The 23,503-nt window shown below is 41.1% G+C and overlaps 1 protein-coding gene across 1 annotated transcript in view; it reads right to left on the reverse strand.

The window, feature by feature from the left end:
- The window catches only part of LOC120538842, a 61,697-nt gene that overhangs the window by 14,470 nt on the left and 23,724 nt on the right, over positions 1 to 23,503 (reverse strand). Inside the window, exons 9-14 of the mRNA XM_039768389.1 lie at positions 20,226 to 20,252; positions 18,445 to 20,145; positions 4,401 to 4,526; positions 4,157 to 4,293; positions 3,594 to 3,906; positions 109 to 231 (exon numbers count right to left, since the gene is read on the reverse strand). Of these exons, the coding sequence (XP_039624323.1) occupies positions 109 to 231; positions 3,594 to 3,906; positions 4,157 to 4,293; positions 4,401 to 4,526; positions 18,445 to 20,145; positions 20,226 to 20,252 (2,427 nt within the window). The remainder of the gene's footprint in view (positions 1 to 108; positions 232 to 3,593; positions 3,907 to 4,156; positions 4,294 to 4,400; positions 4,527 to 18,444; positions 20,146 to 20,225; positions 20,253 to 23,503) is intronic.

Consider the following 23,503-nt stretch of genomic DNA (forward strand, 5'->3'; position numbering starts at 1 on the left):
AGGCAATGGCACAATCATGAGGCAGACACACCAACCAAAAATTGGCAACAAATATTCAGAGGCATAAAGAGACGGAAGAAACCCTTAAGGTAACAAAACGATACTTACCAAACTCATTGCCAAACATACTGTACCAGAAGGACATGCATCTGGATCCCTGGAAGCGTGGGCTGACTAGGAGTGCTCGATTGCCCAAATAGGAAGTGGTTACTTCAGCATAAAGGTACTGGCCTGTGAACAACAACCACCTACTTGTTAAGCCATTTGGAGTACTGGAAGAAAAAACCCTACATAATGTTGGGGGCACAGGAGGGTGGGCATTGACAGACTCAGATACAGTTTGGGGATTAGTACACAATTCTGTTACATGGCCATTTCACCATCCCCCCTTTATTCACAGCCAGGTGCCACTAAAAACTTTAAGTGTGGGACAAAGCAGTCAAATTTACAGGTCATAGAATGAGAAATTTGTAAACTTAAAGGAAATATGTCATTACCTTATTAGACAGAGTACCTTTAAAATGTAGGCCGAACTATTGATTTAGTGTAATATGCAATCAGCAGGTAAGCTAAAGGAGACCTCAACTTTAGGTAGCATTGTTTAGTTATAGAAATTTAACAAAAGTTACTTGCCCAATGTGGTTTGTACATTGCTCAAGAGGACATGGCTAGGAAGAGTGGTAACCAATTGAAACAGGCACATGAATTCTAAACGTTCCCATGATCAAGTTATTTTCATGCACTTGTGCTCTGCATAATGCTAGACCTCTTAATGTATACTAAAAGAAAACTGAATTGGACTTGTGGGAAAAATACTGGCTCATACGATATCTGCTCCTGATGTCACTCAAAATGGAGGACTAAAAAGGTGTCAAGAGCAACAGAACAAGTGGAAATTATGGACTCTGGAATTCTAATGTACAGCCCTGCTGGATACCAAGGGGGCGGCCAGGAGTCACTGCAGGGAGGCCCAGGGATTTATATTTCGCATATAGCCTGGAAATATTTCCAAGTCACAGGAATGGAAGGATATACTTCTGGGCTGAAGAAAAAAAGAAGTTTACCTGACCCGAAGTGCTGGATAACCACATGGACTGAGGGCTCAGAAGCACTTCCGGGTCGAGGACTATAAAGGACTGTGGGAGATCCCAGACAATGGAGCCGAGTTGGGAGGCAGGGTGGCTAAGTGTCTGGGAGTTGTTATTGTGATTGATTTATATAAGAATTGTGGCGAGGAGCATGCTTTATGCACTTTATTATAATAATTTTATTATTGGACTTTTACCTGGTGTCCGACAAGTGGTCGGAGGGTTCAAGGGAGTGAGAAAGCCCTAAACTGTCACAAATGTTACAGCAGGTTTGTGCAAGTAAGTGTTGGCGATGTTCTACTAGTCCATAGTGGCCCAAGTATGGTTCTACAATCACCTGCCAGAGGACTAACCACTCTCTCAGGGGTGGACGTAGCTGGCCTTTATTCCAGCATTTATTACAGGACTGACCCAAAATTGACTGGCCACAGTAACAGAAAAGGCTATTAGAGGCCTAATTAATGCAGACCCATCCTAGAGTACCTTCAGCCACCAGTTTATCCGACTAGGTGTACTATGTGGAGCACTGGGGCTCAGTGTGCAGCCAACAGACTATGATGCAGTTAGAAATTGCCAAAATGGACACTAATGTACATAGTGCTTCTTAAACAGCCTTACATGTAAACTGTACATTGAGTGCATTATTTGCAAGATATTGAATTATGGCCAAGTACATTTGTTCTATGCAACTTCCCAAGAACATTTATGACAGATACCACACATTTTAATGGAGCTCTACCCTACCTAAACCTTTAATCAAGAGTAAGAATATCAGAACAGAGGCTCCTAGAAAGTCTACAGCTTTTGAAAAATTTCTAGGCTCTCAGATGTGAAAGAAATGCAAACCCTTAAGTCAGTGAAGCAAGCTTGGCTGCATTCTGTAGTCCTTTAGCCTGCTTGCTTGGGCAAGCCAAGACCAAACACCTTTGTTTAATTTAAGCTGGCTCACACACCATGTGTGCTTTCAAACACTCTACACATCTATTGTAATCCACCTCAAAAATGGCAAATGTCTTTCTGGTTACTAGATCTGTCAGTCCAGGAACTGGAAATCATCTTCAGGGGAACTATAAATGAGCAAGAAATGGCAGAATTTTGCTCAAGGCAAAAAGCTCTAGTAGAATTTGTGGCAAGAGGGAAAGCCTAACACCTGGTCAGAAAAAGACCCAAAGCAAAGACAACCATTAGGAAGTCAGAGCAGGTAGAGCAAGCAAATATGATAGTTGGTGCATAGGCAGCAGGGATCAGACAAAGGTGGGAGGGTGATGTGCAACACAGGATATCTGGCATGTAGACAGTCATTGCATTTATGTTTGTCAAAGCCCTCTGATGCCCTCCTTTGAACCTTTATATCTGGAGAAAGTGCAAGAGCTGCTTGACCCATCTGCTGTGGGTATAATTCATTGGAACATCCTTAGTAGCTGTCCAAATGCACTTGGAGAAAGCTATGACTGGACACCATAGTCACTGACAGTTTAATCACTGCAATCGCCACAAGACATCCACTGAAGACTCAATGCAGGAAAAACCACCATGCCTAACCAAAATCTAGGACTTTTTTTCTGTACAGCCTCCAATTGGCAGGAGAGTAGATCTGGTCAAGCAGCTAAAAACACAACTGCACACTCTGGACAAATTTAATTTTCAGAGGTCACTATGGAGTGGATAACATTTAAACTAATAATGCCTTGGGAAGAAGAGGCAAAGACAGCCAAATACGAGGTGCACATGGAGTAGCATCAGATTAGTATTTCGCATGGGTTGCCAGAGTTTTGCAGGGTGTTTAGATTAGGGAATAATGGGGCTAGGAGTAGCAGAAACCACAGAAAGTCACTAGGTGGTTATGGATCAAGTGACCCAGCCTGTGGGAGGTTGGTGTTGAGATGTGAGGCAAGACAAACCACCCCAATGGGGTCTGCTGGGCAAAGGTACGATATTGAAAGACCTGAAACAGAGGACCCCCAGGAAAGACAATGAAGATGCAATCAAGTACAATTAGAAGGTATATCTTGAAGTAGTTGCAAACTTGAAAAGCAATTACAAGAAAATTAAAATTGGTTAGCTCTTTACATTGTAGGAAAAACTATGGAAGCTGATATCTGACAGCTTAATCCTTTCCCCATAGTTTTGTAGAAGACAACAAAAAGGTGAAGAGGCTAAGGGGATCTAGGACTCATCATATACAGTAGATCTTGGTCTTTTTTCAAGACAAGATCTGATTTTGTAAAGTTTAGCACAGAAATCAATGGGGAAATTGACAAAGTGGCATAATTGCATGTAGAGTTCGTTATCAAGTCAGTGCTTTTGTTACTCTGCAAGCCTGAATCCAGTGACTTCTGGATGCTTTCATTGGTCATCAGGAAGTTAATTCAAGTAGCCTAATTTTAGAAGCTTATGTTTTGAACATTCAGGTATGGGCACTTCAAATTGATCATTCATGGCAGTTTTAAATACAACACCAATAATCTAGGCAAGCTTAGCAATTCTGAATTAAATCTAATGTACCTTGGAACATTGAACATCCACTGAGAGAAGTGTTCAGCAGGGTAACTGTATCTAGTGATCTTTCACGATGCAATATCCAGTTAAGGTCACCTTGGGAACACAGTTGCCATCCACAGAAATTGCTTTCAAAGTCACAAAACAGTGGGTCCAAATCATTAGAAAGTGGCAATGCAGGGTAATTTGTGCTGAACAAGCCAGACTCTGCACTAGGACTGGGATGGACAGAAATCTCCTCACATCCATAGCCAGACACTACTATGTCATCTATAGCAGCATCCCCAGTAACATTTGAAAGGGTCCCCTCAAGAATAATCTGCAAGAATATAAGAAAGTACATCGTTAAAACATTTGGCTGAAGGAGTGCTCTACTCAAATTTGGGGAAAAAAATAAAGCAATGAAGAGATGACTGAACACCAGAAAGGTTTACCAAGCATAAACATTGTGGATGAGAATATTGTTAGCACAATGAGGACAATTCAACTTTTAATGTATAATCTAAGCAGATGAAATATTGACACACTCAATACCTCAACCCCCCCCCACACACACTTCACTTCCTCACCTGGAATCTTATATCTGCATCCACCAAGATGTCTAGTTTTTCAAAGTACCATGTTCGAGTCATAGACCTCTCAACAGACCATAACTTGTGCCAGCTGTCTGGGGAATGCAGATATTGTAGATGGATGGCAAGTAGTTCTAAATAAAAAAAAAAGTAAAAAAAAGAAAATCTTGTATCTAGCCCAGGTTTCCAGCAAAATCCAAAACCTTCCAGCAGCAGATGCTGAAAAGAAATCTATACTTACTCACTCCCTGTCCAAATACACTGTACCAGAAGGAAAAGCATTTGGAGCCTTGGAAAACTGGACTGACCAGGACAGCAGTTTGGACTCTCTCCAAAAGGAATGGTGGTTCAAGGTAGAGGTACTGACCTAAGAGCAGACAACAGTGGGTCTCTTCAAGTATTACATGATTGTGCCAAATTACTTGCTAACTTAAGATATACCCAAGTACTAAATTTATGAAAATAAATTCTGCAGAACTTACCTGGTCAAGTCCATTTTGTAGTCAAAAGCTACAAACAGCAGAGGAAAGAAACCAGAAAGAACCATAATGAGATATATATATTTCTAATTCTTTAGACCTCGATAAAGTAGGACTTGTGCATTTTAAACATTCAGCATGGACTAGGTCTTCAACAGTTCTTCATATTGGGTTTACACCCATCTGAAATGATCACTAATATCTGCTTTTGGGAGAACAGGTTGGGAAGCTTGTACTGGTACAGTACATTGACATGTCCACCTCACTACAAAACAGCTCAGTATCCAAGGTGGCCATCCCTTGAGGCAGACAAGTGGTTTAGTCCCACTCTCTAGAAATAACCATCTATGTGCCCCAACCAGATATTACAAGGGTGTTTTCCTTGGCCTGGCCCATCCACTCAGGTCCTCAGTAATGCGGATCCTGCGAACCAGATCACCATTGGTGAAATCGCACTACATGGCTGTAGTGCTGTAACGGAGGCTTCCTCACAATGCAGGTAATGTGCCACATTCAGGACTCTTTGAGAAACCACTCATCCAACACAAAGTTGAACCAGCAGTACCCGAGGACTAAGTGTATAAATCTGGGCTTCATATAAAATGAAAGGGGAACCAAATTTTTCAAAAATAGCAATGTGCGAGTGTCATGTTACCAGGCATGGACTTCGGTTTTGTTGGGAATTTGACCATTGTGATTACATTTTTACAGTGGGGGCAGACCTCTGCATCAGATGACCTGTGCCAAGCCTTGAAATATTACCATCATGCAAACATTTACTGAGCAAATTCGGAACATCTGCTTATCCAAACAATTATCAACCAACTAATCACATGGCAGCAGCACAGCAGAAAATCCTGCAGATAGTTTAGGAGCTTCAGTTAACTTTCAAAACACTACACATGTGTGAGGTGTATATTCAACTGAAAATCCATTGTGATCAGCAGTTGTGTAAATCATACCATGGTCTTATTTGTCTACTCAAACCAGCCTACCCATTCTGAGACACACACACACACACGTCAGGATGGGCAGGCTGGCTTGAGTAGACAACTGGTGTGCAGAAAGATCAAAATGCACAGCAAGTTTAATCTTGAGGTGGATGGGCTACAACAGCAAAAATCATGTTCAGCTCCTGTCCACAAAGCTGAAATCTGACACTGCAGTGGATATAGGCTCATCAAAACTGCACAAATGAAGGTAAAAAACTGTCTAGTCTGATTCATTTCAGCTTCTGGGGAGACAGCTATTAGGGTCAGAATTTGGCACCAACAGTATGAATCCAGGCACCCAATCCACCTTATGACAATAGCCCAGGACTGGTAGTGGCAACGAGTAATCACTGGGGGAGGGCTTTGTTAGTACACCTGGCCCCCATTAATATCAATCACCATTTGAATGCCACAGCTTATTCAGTGTTGACAATGGGCATCCATTCATGGCCACAATTCGCCCTTCTAATGGTGCATTATGCAGGGAGTAGCCATGATGCAAAGCAAGAGTCAACAATTATGAAAATGATAGGCCCCTCACCTAAATGAGGAAGACTATTGTTTAATTCCACTTCATCCAATATTTTAGACTGTTGCTCTACTGAAGGCTAGGCACTCTAAATCTAAAATTTGAGCCAGGATTAAAACATCACCAAGGCCCTTAGAGAAGCACATAGGAAAGCAGAGTACAAGTAGCAAAACAATAAGCTTAAGGTGTCATCTCTTTAGAGCTTGCTCGTTAAATTGCCAGAAATTTGTCAAGGATGTCCTCTCACCACATCCATAAACCTCCTCTTAGGCCTTCTTTTCCTTCCCCCAATATACTCAACATCTCTCCTCTGGATGTCCAAACCAACACAATCTTGTACTTTGCACTAGAGGGTCAGCTCAAGTTGTGTGGTTGCGAGGCACTCATTTCTAGTCCTGTCCATCCTCACACCCAGTGCAAATCAGAGCTGAAGGTAGCAGAGTTAAAAATGTAGTCTCCTGCTTTCTGGTCAGTGCTACCATCTCCAACCCATATAACACAGCTGGTCTCGCTACTGTTCTGTAGACCTTCCCTTTCACTCTTGCAGATACCAGTCAGTCACAGGTTACTCCCAACACTCTTCCACCCATTCCACCCTGCCAGCACTCTTACCTCTTCCACAATCCCCATTACTCTGTACTGTTGATCCCCATGTATTTAAAGGTATTAGAGGTAAAAAGATTAGGTGTAATTGTTGACTGTAATCTGAATTTTAAATCGCATATTAAATCAGATGATTAGGACAGCATTTTTTCACTTAACATAAGTTAGACCTCTTATCACTGAAAGATGCTGAGAAATTAGTTCACGCATTTGTTTTCAGTCGACTAGATTACTGTAACGCACTCCTCTCAGGACTACCCAAAAAAGACAAATCGTTTGCAACTAGTGCAGAATGCAGCTGCTAGAATCCTAACTAGGAAAAGAAAATCCGAACACATTTCTCCAGTTTTAATGTCACTACACTGGTTACCTGTGTCATTCAGAATTGACTTTAAAATTCTGCTTATGTTTTATAAAGCCTTAAATAATCTCGCCCCATCATATATATTAGAATGTCTGACACCTTATATTCCAAATCGTAACCTCAGATCCTCAAATGAGTGTCTCCTTAGAATTCCAAGAACAAAACTTAAAAGTGGTGAGGCGGCCTTCTGCTGCTATGCACCTAAAATCTGGAATAGCCTGCCAATAGGAATTCACCAGGCTGATACAGTAGAGCAATTTAAAACACTGCTGAAAACATTACTTGAACATGTAGAGTATCAGGATTAAGTTAAATTAAGTTAAATTGAAGTTATAGAAAGGCCATGTTAAATTTCCTCATAACTATTCATGGTGGCTCTAAAATCCATACTGACCCCTACTGTTTCTTTTTCCGGTTTCTTTGTGGTGGTGGCCTGCACCACCTCCACCTACTCAAAGCTTCATGATGCTCCAACAATGATGGATTGATTAAAAGGCAGAAGTCTACGTGACCATCATCATCATCAAGCCCTTCCGTGAGAACCCTAAATCCAAAGGGGACCGTTTCATTTATGTTAGGGAGAATGCCCAAAGGGGACTGGGCAGTCTCATGGTCTGGAATCCCTAAAGATTTTTTCTCTAGCCGTCTGGAGTTTATTCTGTCCCCCCGGGGTCATTGAACCTTACTCTTATTCGATGTTAATTTTGTTTTCTTAGTGTCTTATTTTTCTATTCTTTATTATGTAAAGCACTTTGAGCTACTGTTTGTATGAAAATGTGCTATATAAATAAATGTTGTTGTTGTTAAACTCCTCCACCTTTACCAACTCTACTCCTTGCATCCTCACCATTCCACTGACCTCCCTCTCATTTACACATGTATTCGGTCTTGTTCCTACTGACCTTCATTCCTCTTTCCAGAGGAAGTCTTCACCTCTCTAGGGTCTTCTCAACCTGCTCCCTATTGCTACAGATCACAATGTCATCAGCAACCATCAATCCATGGGGACTCCTGTCTAATCTCATCTGTCAACCTGTCCATTGCAAAGAAGGGCTCAGAGCCAATCCCTGCAGTAATCCCACCTCCACTTTGAATGCATCTGTCACTCCTACTGGAGACCTCATCACTGTCGCACTTCTCACACTTATTCCTGTACCACTACATACTTCCCTGCCACTCCTGACTTCCTCATACAATACCACAGCTCCTTGAGGAACCTTGTCATATGCTTTCTCTAGATCCACAAAGACTCAAAGCAACTCCTTTTGGCCTTCTCTATCAACAACCTCAGAGCAAACATCGCATCTGTGATGCACTTTCTTGGCATGAAACAATACCGCTGCTCACTAATCACCTCACTACTTAACCTAGCCTCCACAAGTTCATGCTGCGGCTCAACAATTTTATCCCCCTGTAGTTAGTACAGTTTTGCATGCCCCCCTTAAATAATCGGCACCAGTACACTTCACTCCTCAGGCATCCTCATTTTCCAAGATTCCATTAAACAATCTGGTTAAAAACTCCACTACCAACACCTCCATGCTTCCACAAGTATATCTGGACCAACAGCCTTTTCATTTTTCATAGTTGTCCTTACTTCCTCCTTGCTAATATGTTGCACTACATGATTCACCATCATCCAACTTTCTCTTCATCAGCCTCTCAAAGTACTTTCCATCTGCTCAACACTCTCCCTGCTTACGAGTATGTCCCATCTTTATCTCCCTAACCTGCTGAACATCTTTCCCAGCTTGGTCCCTGTGTAGAGAATCTGTACAGGTACTTTTCTCCCTCCTTAGTGTCCAGCCTCATACAACTCGTATGCCTTTTCATTAGCCTTCACCACCTCGCTTCACCTTACCCCTCATCTCCTTGTACTCTGGTCTACTTTCTGCATCTCTCCGACTATCCCACTTCGCCATCCTCTTCCTCTATACTCTCCTGTACTTTCCCATTTCACCAGGTTTCCTTTCCCTCCCTTTGCAAAAAGGGTGCTTGGTGTGACATCTGGACAGTCTCCCTTACTACATCTGCTGTAGTTGCCCAACTGCCTGGTAACTCCTCACTGCCACACAGTGGCAGTCTCACCTCCCTAAACTCAACCTTGCAGTCTTCCTTTGTCAACTTCCACCATTTGATCCTTCGCTCTGCCTTTACTCTTCCTCTTGATCTCAAATGTCATCCTGCAGACCACCATCCTGTGCTGCTTAACTACTTTCCCCTGCCATCACTTTGCAGTCTTCAGTCTCCTTCAGATCAATTCTGCATAGGAGGTAATCTACCTGTGTGCATCTTCCTCCACTCTTATACGTCAACCTATGTTCATCCCTCTTCTAAATACCTATTCACCACAGCCATGTCCACCCTTTTAGAAAAATTCACTACCCTGACCTTCATTCCTCTCCTTGACACCATACATACACATCACCTCATCTCCACTGCTCCCTTCACCAACATGTCTATTGAAATCTGCTCCAATCACCACATTGTACCTTGGGTACACTGTTCCTCACTTCATTCAACACACTCCCAAAAAATCTCTCTCAGGATAACCCTATCCCATTTCTCCTACCATCCACACCATAACACAATTTTAATCCACCTCTGACCAACTTGGCCTTACTACCCTCCATTTAGTCTCTTGTACACAAAAAATATCAACCTTCCTTCACTCCATATCTAACTCTCTCCCCTTACCAGTCATACTGCCAACATTCAAAGTTCCCACCCTCAATTCCACTCTAACTTCCTCCTCTCCACTGGAGGCATCTTCACCCCCCGAGCCAATAGTATCCCAATTTCCATCAGCATCCTGTTGGTTAACAGTACTGGTGGCAGCCATTAATCTGGGGCTCAACTGATCCTGTATGGAAATTGCCCACATATTGATTTGGCAAAACTTTACTTAACGATGCCCTTCCTGATGTAACCCTCTCCATTTATCTGGGCTTGGGACTGGCATAAAGAAACACACTGGTTTGTGCACCTCCTGTGGCTGGATGTTTTATCAGCTCATATTGTACCACTTGCTCATAACCCATCTATCCCTTCAATTTGCTCTGCTGTCCCAATTTCGTCATTCCAGTCACTCCACCCTGGCAGAAACATTCATTCATTCAAAACCTAAAGGAATTTGGTCTCGTCCGAAGCGAGAGATGGACATCTGAAGTGGAGCTCCGCTAGCAGCGGTGTTATTTTTCATATTATTGGATTATCCTGAGATATCTTGTATTTATTCAACCCAAGAGGGACTTCTACAGTATATGTAAGCACAAACATGACCAACAAGGGGGGTTCGAAAGAACTAAAAACTAAAGCTACACCCAAGCTATGATCAGCAAGCCCCAGATCAAGATAAGGCCTTTCAGAGACAGACCTGGATCAGATAGGCAAAAGCACAGACTCCTCGGGACCACGGTCCGCTACAGCATTGCCGGCTGAGAGCGAAAAGGGGAGCGAAGGTGCAATTGAGTGCAGATTTGGATAGTTCGCCGATCAGAGAAGATCACATGAAACTGGAAAGGGCGTTTAAGTCCGAGGCTTCAATTACGCGAGCCGCAGGGACACCGGCTACAGCAAATTTTTTTATATATAAAAAAAATAAAGTGCAAAACTTTTTTTTTTTTGCGATCTCTATCTTTTAACCCTAAAGCGCCGCTACATTGGGGTTTGTTTTGCTTTGGACGTGCTCAGTCTCTGGGTACGTCAGAGGTCTGGGACTGTGTGAAGTGGGTGAGAAAGAGCAGGCATGATCTATACCTAATCTATCCTCTCAATCTTTATTATAATAAGACTATAAAATGACATCAAAAACTCAGAATCAGTGTCTCCATGATGGGACAGTTAACTTCGTAAGATGGAATATTAAAGGCCTGAATCACGAATTAAAGAGAAAGTACTCTCACCTAACAGGTCTAAATGCTAAAATAGTATTTTTACAGGAAACCCACTTACTAAGCAAGGATCAGTTCCGGCTGCAAAAAGACTTGACTTGCCAAATGTTCCATTCTAGTTTTACAAAGAAAACTAGAGGGGTGGGAATTCTCATACATATAACAGTACCATTTGTAACATCAGATGTAGTATTGGATCCTGAAGGGAGATATGTAATGGTCATGGGAGACTTATCTAACTGTAAAATGATTGATAAATGTTTATACACCTAATGTTAAGGAATTTATACAAAATTTATTTGCATCCATTCCCAATCTGAACACTCAAAGTTATAATGGCTAGGGACTTTGTGTTCTAAATCCACTTTTAGATAGGACTTCCTCCACAGGGGGAACGGCATCTAATACCGCAAAGATAATTACAAACTTTATAACTGATCACAACTTAGACCCCTGGAGGTTTTTAAACCCAAATTCAAGAACATATTCTTTCTACTCACCAGTACATCATTGCTACTCAAGGATTGATTACTTCTTTATAGACAATAACTTCTTGCACAAGATTAAATCTTGCAAATACGATGCTATTGTTATTTCTGACCATGCACCTCTGATCTTGGAGCTAAAATTACTAAGCCCCATACACTCACCCCGCAGATGGCGCCTCAAGCCGCTTCTATTAGCTGACGAGAATTGTACTGAATTTATATCCAAATTATATCCTAATTCTTTCTAGAGACAAATGCATTCCCCCCCATATCATTGGATGCAGAAAAAGCATTCGACATGATTGAATGGAAATTACTACATTGGATAAGTTTGGGTTTGGCCCAAACATTTGTGCATGGATTAAATTACTGTATACTAACACAGAAGCTTCAGTTTGCATCAACATTTGCTCAGACTACTTTAAACTAGAACGTGGCACTAGACAAGGATGCCCCTTGTCACCGCTGCTGTTTGCGATTGCCATTGAACCACTGGCAATACATTGTCAAAATACTGATCAGATAAAGGGGATTAGCAGAGAAGGACTGGAACAGAAAATCTCATTATATGCAGATGACATGGTACTGTATATATCGGACCCAGAAAATTCTGTGCCTGCAGTCTTAGCAGCACTCACAGAATTTCAAAAGATCTCTGGTCTCAGAATTAATCTGAATAAAAGTGTACTCTTTCCAGTGAATTCTCAAGCATATAATATTAGATTAGATACCCTACCTTTTATCATTGCAGAACAGTTTAAATACCTTGGGGTAAACATTACAAGTAAACATAAGGCTCTATCAACAAAATGTCACCGTCTGCATGGAAAAAATTAAAGACTTGCATAGATGGTCAACCCTTCATCTCACACTAGTTGGAAAAACACTGTCATGAATATCCTTCCTAAACTCTATTTCAAAACATCCCAATATACATTAATAAATCATTTAGGCAATTAGATTCAACAATAACCTCATTTATTTGAATTCAAAACATCCACGCATCAAAAGAGCGACCTTACAAAGACAAAAGGCGGAAGGTGGCATGGCTCTACCTAACTTCGTTTTATTACTGGGCAGCAAATATACAAGCAATAAGAACCTGGACACAAATAGAACATACACAGGCTTGGGCCGCAATAGAAGTAAAATCCTGCAGTACTTTGTATTCCTTGCTCTGTGCTCCAATAAACACACGCTATCTGCAATATACAAATAACCCAATTGTGCTCCACTCACTTAAAATGCTTGCAACCAATTGGTTCCAGATTTTAAAACTGAGAAGCTTCTGTGGCAACTCTGCAAGAGAACCACCTCTTTCAACCTTCAAACATATGCAGTTTTTAATATCTGGAAAAAATTTGCAATTAACTTGCTTAGAGTTCTTTATATAGACAACATCTTTGCATCCTATGAACAATTACATTCCAAATTTAACATTCCAGCTACACATTTCTTTCACTATCTTCAAATCAGAAACTTTGTTAAACAGAACCTTCCAGATTTTCCTCATCTTGCACCCTCATCCATACTGGAAAAAATATTGCTCAATCAAGGACTTGGACTCCATCGACAATATATAAAATCATTTTACAATCCCTCCTTTTCAAAGATCCAAGAGGACACTGGGAAAAAACTCAATAAATATCAGAAAAGGAGTGGAAAGTAGCAATGCAGATAATTCACTCGAGCTCCATAAGTACAAAGCATACAATTATATAACTTAATTATATAGAGCACATCTGTCTCGACTAAAACTCTCCAAAATGTTTCCAGGGCATGATCCAACCTGCGAACATTGCAACCAAGCCCCAGCCTCACTAGGTCACATGTTCTGGGCCTGCACCAAACTAACATTCTGGACAAAAAATTTTAATTACCTTTCAGATAGCCTTGGACTCACAATCCCTCCTGACCCATTAACAGCCGTGTTTGGGGTTCTTCCAGATGGGTTTAAAGTGGAGAAACAAACGGATTGCATTTACTACACTTTTTGCACGCAGACTTATTCTGATAAACTGGAAGAACCCAAACTCTAAGTCCACTGTAATTATGTTGTTGGACTTAAGTGCAGCATTTGACACCATTGACCATTCGATTTTACTGCACAGGCTAGAAAACGATGTTGGGCTTACAGGCCCGTGCTCGCTTGGTTCAATTCTTATTTATCAAATCGATTCCAGTATGTACAGAAATGTGCAGACAGTACTCCATCATTATACACAGAAGTTCAATATGGTGTCCGCAGGGCTCAGTACTGGGACCTTTACTGTTTTCACTTTACATGCTTCCACTGGGATTTCTCATTAGGAAACAATGTTAATTTTCACTTGTATGCAGATGACACCCAGTTATACCTTTCATTTAAATCAAATGAAGTTTCTCCGATGTTGTCTTTAATTAGTTGTGTTAGTGAATTAAAGGAATGGATGAATGAGAACTACTTGTCTTTAAATACAGATAAAACAGAGATGTTAATTGTTGGAGGGAATGACGCTGATCACAGCAATATTTTGTCGTCATTTAACTCAGTTGGAATCCCAATTAATTTTACTGAATCAGCCCGCAATCTAGGTGTTATCTTTGACTCTAGCATGTCATTTAAAGTGCATATTACAAAGTCGTCCAAAACATGTTTTTTTCCATCTTAAAAATGTTAGGAAATTAAGGCGCTTTCTAAATAAACAAGATTGTGAGAAATTCATGCATTTATCTCACTGTTCACTGTGTTCACTGGCTGTTCAAACTGTTCTCTATACAGCCTCCAGTTAATCCAAAATGCTGCTGCAAGAATTATTACAAGAACAAGAAAATATGAACACATAACCCCAGTTCTTAAATCTTTACACTGGCTCCCAGTTAAGTTCAGGGCAGATTTCAAAATCCTCCTTTTAACATATAAAGCATTAAATGGCCAAGGTCCAGCTTACTTGTCTGAACTTATCATGACTTACAAACCTGAGCGCACATTAAGATCTCAAGATGCCGGTCTGCTTAGGATTCCAAGGATTAATAAAACAGTGGGAGGTCAAGCTTTTAGTTACAGGGCCCCTAAACTGTGGAATGGTCTTCCTGCTTCCATAAGAGATGCCCCTTCAGTCTCAGCCTTTAAATCCCGGCTGAAGACTCACTACTTCAGTTTAGCATATCCTGACTAGAGCTGCTGATTAACTGTAAAGACTGCATCTCTGTTAGTCATTAGCACTATAACATAAATAACATAATTATATTTGAATACTAACCCTCACCTATTCTGTTTCTTTTCTCGGTACCCAAATGTGGCCATTGGTGCCACGGCCCACCTGCCAAGTTGTTTGCCTGCCTATGGTAAAGTCATCCCTGATGGAGGATCACAGGAATCATGGGAAAGAGGGGTCCTTTCATCGGAGCAACGTTTCAGCCGTGGCATGGCCAAATGGGGAGGCAGCTAGATGGATGAGGTCTCCAGGACTCTAAAAATATCCAAACCTAATTATGTCATATCTACTGTTAAAACCGTACTTCTAAAAAATTTTTTATTATGCTGTCTTAAGGAATTGTTCTGTTGTGTATATTGTATTGTATTGACCCCCTACTTTTGACACCCACTGCACGCCCAACCTACCTGGAAAGGGGTCTCTCTTTGAACTGCCTTTCCCGAGGTTTCTTCCATTTTCCCTACAAGGTTTTTTGGGAGTTTTTCCTTGTCTTCTCAGAGAGTCAAGGCTGGGGGGCTGTCAAGAGGCAGGGCCTGTTAAAGCCCATTGCGGCACTTCCTGTGTGATTTTGGGCTATACAAAAATAAATGTATTGTATTGTATTGTAAGTCAGTGGGAAACCGAGGTGTTATATTATTTGAAGATGGAAAAAATCAAATACTCCGTTAGAGGAACCGTACAGACTTTTTTCAAAGCATGGCAGGATCTAATCAGTAATATTTTAAAATAAGTTCATTAAGCAGAGAATTTATTAATTGAGGTATGTTTACTGGATCGGTTCGCAGCTGAGTGTGAAGCGGCTGGGATGAGAATCAGCAGCTCCAAATCCGAGAGCATGGTCCTCAGCCGGAAAAGGGTGGAGTGCCCTCTCAGGGTTGGGGGAGAGATCCTGCCCCAAGTGGAGGAGTTCAAGTATCTCGGGTCTTGTTCACGAGTGAGGGAAGAATGGAGCGTGAGATCGACAGGCGGATCGGCGCGGCATCCGCAGTGATGCGGGCTCTGCATCGGTCTGTCGTGGTGAAAAAGGAGCTGAGCCGTAAGGCAAAGCTCTCAATTTACCAGTCGATCTACCTTCCTACACTCACCTATGGTCATGAGCTATGGGTAGTGACCGAAAGAACGAGATCGCGAATACAAGCGGCTGAAATGAGTTTCCTCTGCAGGGTGTCTGGGCTTTCCCTTAAAGATAGGGTGAGAAGCTCAGTCATCCGAGAGGGGCTCAGAATAGAGCCGCTGCTCCTCCGCATCGAGAGGAGTCAGATGAGGTGGCTCGGGCATCTGATCAGGAATGCCTCCTGAACGCCTCCCTGGTGAGGTGTTCCGGGCACATCCAACCGGGAGGAGGCCCCAGGGAAGACCCAGGACACGCTGGAGGGACTATGTCTCCCGGCTGGCCTGGGAACGCCTTGGGATTCTCCCGGAAGAGCTGGAAGAAGTGGCCGGGAGAGGGAAGTCTGGGCCTCTCTGCTTAAGCTGCTGCCCCCGCGACCCGACCTCGGATAAGCGGAAGAGAATGGATGGATGGATGGATGTTTACAAGCCTTAAATTTAACGCCGTTTGCCTTGCTCTCTCTCTCTCTCAGGGATGGTGGATTGATCTGTTCTAATTTTTTTTTGTAAAAACTTGATTGCTTTGTATGGATTTTAATAAACTAAAAATAATAAAAAAAGTCACATCACCCATCTCAGCTTCTTAGATACAACAATGGTAGACCCGATTGGGGTCTGTAAACCTTATTTTAAGCAGGTTGTGGTGCGGTCTTTGATTAAAGAGCCAAATTGGGACCCTATAGTGCTTTTAGACTTTAGGCCTCTGTAAATTTCTCAAATCCTGGAGAAAGCTGTTCTGCAACTCCAGACTAGAAAAAGTTTGGAATATTACACCAATGCAGTGTTGCTTTAATGCACACCATGGCATTGAAAGGTTTTTGGGTTTTTTTTAAATCTGAAGAACTTGGTGGATTTTGTACTCCTTAGGCTCCTAGAACTAAGGTTTTTAAACAGTGGAGCAGGACATCCTTATTACCCAGCTTGAGCAACATACTGCCCTTGCTTGATTCAGGTCCTATCTGAGAGGTGGAAGCTGTTGCTGATACCATGTGCCATCTTAGTAAAAGCATCCAAGGATCTATTCCAAGTTCTCATTATACAGTATATGCTCACCCTTCAAGTTTCCTTCAATCTTTATGCAGAGAACAGTAACCCTATTTCAAATAAGACCCAAGATTTGTCCAGTAAGGACTTGACAAATCTACTTAATTGCCCTATTTTTCTTTATATTGAAAACAATTGAGGAGCTCAGACCTTCATAGTACCTCCGATGGTAATCTCAGCCCATTAGCACCATAAATTAAACCTAGTGGAAAGAATTTAGCCGTGATTCTATAGTAACCCCATTAGATAAAGGCCTGTCCAAAGTTACTCAAGAATAAGCCCTTTGTTGCTGATAGAGAATTATGCCTTTTTGTTCATAGGACGACTACTGTATCCATTTATAAACTGGAGGCAGGCAGCATGGCAGTGGTTAAGGCTTTGAACTTCAGACCCTGAGGTTGTCAGGGTCAGGATTTGAACTTGTACCAAGAGCCTGAGTAAGTCACTTCCAGCACCCATACTCACAATTGGTTAAACTTTGTTTCAGTTGATCTCAAACATTGGAGTTTAGATAAAGGGGTCAGCCAAATGAAATAGAAGTTACTCAGCAACCCCTTCATCTAGCGGCAGCATTTTGGACAAGCTGTAGACTTGACAGGCACACAAGCATGGAAATTACTCCCATTTTAGCCTGTCCATTAGGTTCCAGTCAGTTAAAGGCTTGATTATGGTGCTATTGTTTAAGTGCCTGAATGGCTTGGTACCTCCCTTCACAGCCCAACCTTCGACACCTTTTCATTGCATTTTAACCAACTTGGCAAATCTGGACACTTGTTTCTGCCAAAGGCTCAGCTAAAGCTTAGTGATTTTGCAACCTCACTAGCACAACACCTGCTCAAATCAGGTATGTGACAACAGGCTGAAAACAAAAATTCCAATTAAGATATTGAACATCTGTTGGTGTTGAACTTTATCGTCCTGCAAAATTTAGTTGTACCCTATTTCATTGTGCAGCACTGTTCAGTTTACAAAGTTAAAAAATTGGGAAGGCCACTAAGAACATTGAACCCATTGATCAGTCACTGGATCTTAATCCAATTGCACACCATTGTAAGAAATCAGATGGGAGATTTTCAACTTGAATGTAGAGCAGAGCTTGTGTGATGCAATCAGTTCAAATTTTAAACACTTAAAATCCCGTGGAATCCATGCCATAAAACAGACTATTTTGAGTGCTAGTAATATCCATTAATCCATTATCCAACCCACTATATCCTAACTATAGGGTCAATCCCTAGCCAATCCCTAGTAACCGTGATCCTCATTTACTCAGCGAGTATACATTTGTCATTTACTTAATTAGTACAAAACTTGGGCCCAATACAACCCACAGTAAAATTCCATGTTAATAGTACAGAATCATTCCTTTGTCCAAATGCCTTCAATTATGTGCCTCTCTCTAAACTTCATAATATACATAAAGATTATGTTTAACAAAGACAATAGGGCAAGGAAGGAGAAAAGTTATGGATGCTTGAGAGCTTGGATATTTAGTTACTAATGTCAAACTTCATTGGGTGTAGAGCAGGGGTCTTCAACTCATCAACTCCCCCCACCCCATGGCCACAAACAAAAGAGAAACATACCTGCAAAGTTTCGACAGCTGGTTTCACCATTTGGCAGACTGTTTTTCTCAAATTCTTCTGGCCTCTCCCGGCAAAGAGTCCAGTCAAAGTCCCCACTTGGCCAATGCTTCCATCCACAGAGATTCAACTCAAAATTACAAGAATGCAGGAACTGGGCCTCAGACAACCTCTCGCCCAGGATATTCACAGAAGAATTTGAAGTAGCAGCCATAGAACGGACACCAAGACTAACCGTAGACACATCTGTAGGCTCTTCAGTAACTAATCCATTGAGAGACGCCAAGATATTGTCAGAAGAATTTGAAAGAGAGGCTATCAAATTGCTGACATCAGGACTAACAGTAGGCTCTTCTGTACCCGATCCACTGAGCAAGGCCAAGATGTTGTCTGAAGAATTTGAGAGAGAGGCTATCAAATTGCTGATGTTGGGCTCTTCTGTACTATCAGAGATTGACCTTGAACCTCTAGGTGGAGGGGATGAAATATCCCCAGGAGAATTCGAGACTGATGCTATCAAATTGCTGACATCAGGACTAACAGTAGGCTCTTCTGTACCCGATCCACTGAGCAAGGCCAAGATGTTGTCTGAAGAATTTGAGAGAGAGGCTATCAAATTGCTGATGTTGGGCTCTTCTGTACTATCAGAGATTGACCTTGAACCTCTAGGTGGAGGGGATGAAATATCCCCAGGAGAATTCGAGACTGATGCTATCAAATTGCTGACATCAGGACTAACAGTAGGCTCTTCTGTACCTGATGCATTGAGCAAGGCCAATATATTGTCAGAAGAATTTGAGAGAGAGGCTATCAAATTGCTGATATTGGGTTCTTCTGTACTATCAGAGATTGACCTTGAACCTCTAGGTGTAGGGGATAAAATATCCCCAGGAGAATTCGAGATTGATGCTATCAAATTGCCGACATCAGGACTAACAGTAGGCTCTTCTGTACCCGATCCACTGAGAGACGCCAAGATATTGTCAGAAGAATTTGAGAGAGAAGCTATCAAATTACCAACATCAGGACTAACAGTAGGCTCTTCTGTACCCGATCCACTGAGAGACGCCAAGATATTGTCAGAAGAATTTGAGAGAGAGGCTATCAAATTGCTGATGTTGGGCTCTTCTGTACTATCAGAGATTGACCTTGAACCTCTAGGTGGAGGGGATGAAATATCCCCAGGAGAATTCGAGACTGATGCTATCAAATTGCTGACATCAGGACTAACAGTAGGCTCTTCTGTACCTGATGCATTGAGCAAGGCCAATATACTGTCAGAAGAATTTGAGAGAGAAGCTATCAAATTGCCAACATCAGGACTAACAGTAGGCTCTTCTGTACCCGATCCATTCAGCGAGGCCAATATATTTGAAGATTTTGAGATAGTAGAAACCTCGGCAGGGTCTCCTGTGGTAGTGGATAAGATGCCTTTGGAGGATTTTGCTTCTGTTGTCCAATACATGCTGGTTTTAGGACTAGTCGTCAAATCTTCCGCTTCTCCAGTGTTTAAAGAAAGTGATCTTGAATCTCTCCCAGGGAATGCAGGAGAGAAGATATCAGAAAATTCCATATTAGATAAAAGTGAAAAGATGGAATTGTTGCCCTCTACTTTAACATTCCTAAGAGCATGAGCAGCTGCTTTTGAAAGAGGTGGCAGCAGAAGGGTCTCATCTAGGCTGTTCAACTCTTTGCTGGGATTATCTGTTTTAAAATTACAGCGCTTAAATTGAGCAGTATCAACATTGTATAATATTAAAATCCACAAATAGAGGTTCACTTACCAAAAGAGTAAAATTCACAGGCAGCACCTAGTTTAAAAAAAAAAAAAAAAAATTAAAATACACTAAACACAGTAACATTAGCAAGTCCAAGATCCCAGTAATGCTTCTGTTTAAAAAAGGTCACATCCCTGCAGGTTGTCCTAAAGATCAATTCAGAACTGGACAGTGTTGAATTAAGACAGAGCAATCAGATAAAAATGTGTCAGTGCTACTGAAGACCAAAAGGTAATACATACACACTCTAGATAGTTGTTTGCAAGCACAAATAGCTGGAACTGGTTTTCATTAAACTTTAGGCTATATGCCTATTGGGGACAAAAAAATTAGCTCTGATGCAGGGACAACAATTTCCATCAAGCAGCTAGAAAGCAGTTAGGGCTGCTGGGAGGACAATTAACACACAAACCTACCATCTCAAAGATCTCAGGTGCAATGCTTTTACAACAAATTTGAACAGTCTTGCCGATTACAGCTTGTGTATGAAGCTAAATGCACCTCATGAAGAAATTTCTAAAAGTGTTGCACTCAGGATTTTAAAAGGTTATAGTTCAGAGCACTTTAGAAAAAAATCCTCCCTTAACAAGATTACATGTGATACAATGAGGACAGGCAAGATAATTGGATTTTATGAGAACATTTTAAAGATGGCTGCTTGTATTGCAAATTGATTTCCTAAATAAGGTTACCCAGTGGCTTATTTAGTGCACTTGTTACACTATTGAGACTTTTAGTAGAACTTAAGTTCCACACTCCTTTTAAAGAAACTGGAATATTTAAGAACGATGCTGGTCTACTATGGTCAATAGAATAGATATCTACAGGGTTAACCAAAATACAGCTTTTTGATATATAGTTAGTTAAAGCCGCAGATCAGCAATGGCACGTGGGTGGGTTGAATTGTAGAGTTGGCACAAAAAAAAAAAAAAAATAAAACCCACATGCTGCATTTGTTTAAGGCATTTTACAGGAACACTACAGTTCAAACCATATAAAAATTCACAATGGAGTAAATATTCAAGAACTGTTGCATCAAAATGCATAAAGATAATTTCATTAAAGACATTTTCTCCCTCCAATATAGTTTCTTTTCCCATGTAGTTTGTAGCAGGGGGACTAGGGTGGGGAAAAACCTGAAGTGTTCAATTTTCATGTAGAAAGTACACAAGCATGCAAGAACAGGACCCAGAAGTCACAACAATTAATCAGCAATTTTACCCCACTCTGAACTCTGGTCACAATTCACATGTCTGTTATCCATCTGCAGATGGCATTAGTGAAATTCAATTTCCCTTAACATTGTATGCAGATTTTTTCACATGTTTTTAACCAACAAATGACTGATGTAGATAATGCAACACTATTAAGCAAGTTTTTGAACCCCCCAGGTTTTTCCATTGTGTGGGATAGTCCAGTTCTGAGCAATATGGGTCATGTTTTACAATCTATAATGGCAGCAGAGAATTAATGGTTTTGTGAAGAAAGGACTGACAGTGTTTACAGGAAAGGTAAACAATTTTTGATGAGTATTTAAAAAAAAAAACTAAGTACTCTTTACAATAGCACTGTACTGAAATATAAAATTAATCTATTTCACACCTTCCCTAAACCAAAATTGTTCAAGAACATTGAAGTTAGAAAATGTGCAAAACAACAAGTACACCCCACTTGAACCAGAAAATTCTAATTTTCTGTAGCAAAGGATTTCATATGTACAGAAGTAGGTCTTAATGTGACAGCATTGTGTAACTGAAATCCCACACCTAAAGGAAGACAACTGAATGTAGAGTGGATTGATTTAAAAGTAAAATCATTGAACCCCCCAGAAATTAACTTTCACACTTACTGTAAATCCAGTAGGTGCTGCCTGTGGACTTTCAGATTTGTGAAACTCTTACAAACATTCAGTAATTCACCTGACTAATGGCTAACCAAAAGTTTAGCTGGATTGGTTTCACAACTTGTCCCAGAGATGTGCAGATTTCTTAAAATTGCAAATTCCAATATATTTAGATTGTGTATGTCCTACAGCCACAAGAATAGATTTGTCCTTTAACTCTTTCAGGGATGATGTTGACTTTTGTCACAATTCAGGGGTAGAGGACAGTAATCAGCTGTAAACTGAAAAAACTCACCCTTAGATTTTAGTTCGACTCTTTGCTAGAAAGAAAATGACATAGCTTTGTTCATTCAACATCGATTCTCTACGAGTGCAGGAGTAGCAAAGAGCAAACAACCTCTAAAATGGCATCAGCATCTGGCGAGAGACCAACGCGAATGTGCAAAGCAAAATACTCCATGGACATTTTATGTAATTTTGTTGAATAGGACTCAGAGTTTAATGCAAGTGATCGGGAGATGAAGATCAAAAACTAAAGTGAGGTACCAGCATCATCTCATTGGTCTTTAGTGTAGCTTATGCACCTAAAACAGTGTTCGCCTGGAAGGACCACCACTTATGACAAGACCATATTGCGTCACACTGCCATCCCCACTGCTGCCCATATGGTGTCCGAAAACAGCGAGGTAGCTGGCCCACTGTGCATTCCTGCTGACCATCGAGGTGCTCCCACACAGCCATTGCGGCTAGAGATGCCGAACATGTGCCAACAGCAGCCACAGCATAATAGCAAGAGACATTGTTGATTTGTGTGAAACTACTGCTTTGTGTGCTTTTCAGAAAATTTAGGTTTTTGGAAAAAATATACAGACTTCAGAGTTAAAATGTCTTATTCTGGACAAAGCTTGACATCAGAAATCTCTGGACCAAAGATTGGACTACAACCACCATCCACACTGTTTTGTTTAAACATTCAGATATTTGCCTACACTGGGCATGCACATTGGTGGGGAAATAAAATTCAGCCACAGGATTTTCAAATCTTTACCAACTGGTAAATTTACCTTTTGCATGCGAATTTAACTTTCAATCTGTACAAAACAATTTAGGTGCATACAGACAAGTAATGCACACTGAAAAGCAACTCTTCGGTATGTCTGCAATGCTGTGAATGGTGTCAAGGAATGTCATGTGATGAGTACAATCCAGTCTGAGGTGGTCTATGTAAGTAAACAAAACCAGACTGCAGTTGAATCCATTTTTAAAAAGTTTTCACCCATCCACACTGGAAAACTGAGGTGGCATTTTCAGAAGATGACCGCTTTTCTAAGGCCAGCTTTAGGGGTTTTAAAAATGCCAGGGTAGTGTAGATGAAAGGCAAAAATGACAGTTTTTAAATGAAAATGTAGTCTGAACTTTGATATTTCCAAGGAGACACTTA

This window comes from Polypterus senegalus, chromosome 11 (assembly GCF_016835505.1).
Source record: "Polypterus senegalus isolate Bchr_013 chromosome 11, ASM1683550v1, whole genome shotgun sequence".
Taxonomy (NCBI): Eukaryota; Metazoa; Chordata; class Cladistia; order Polypteriformes; family Polypteridae; genus Polypterus; species Polypterus senegalus.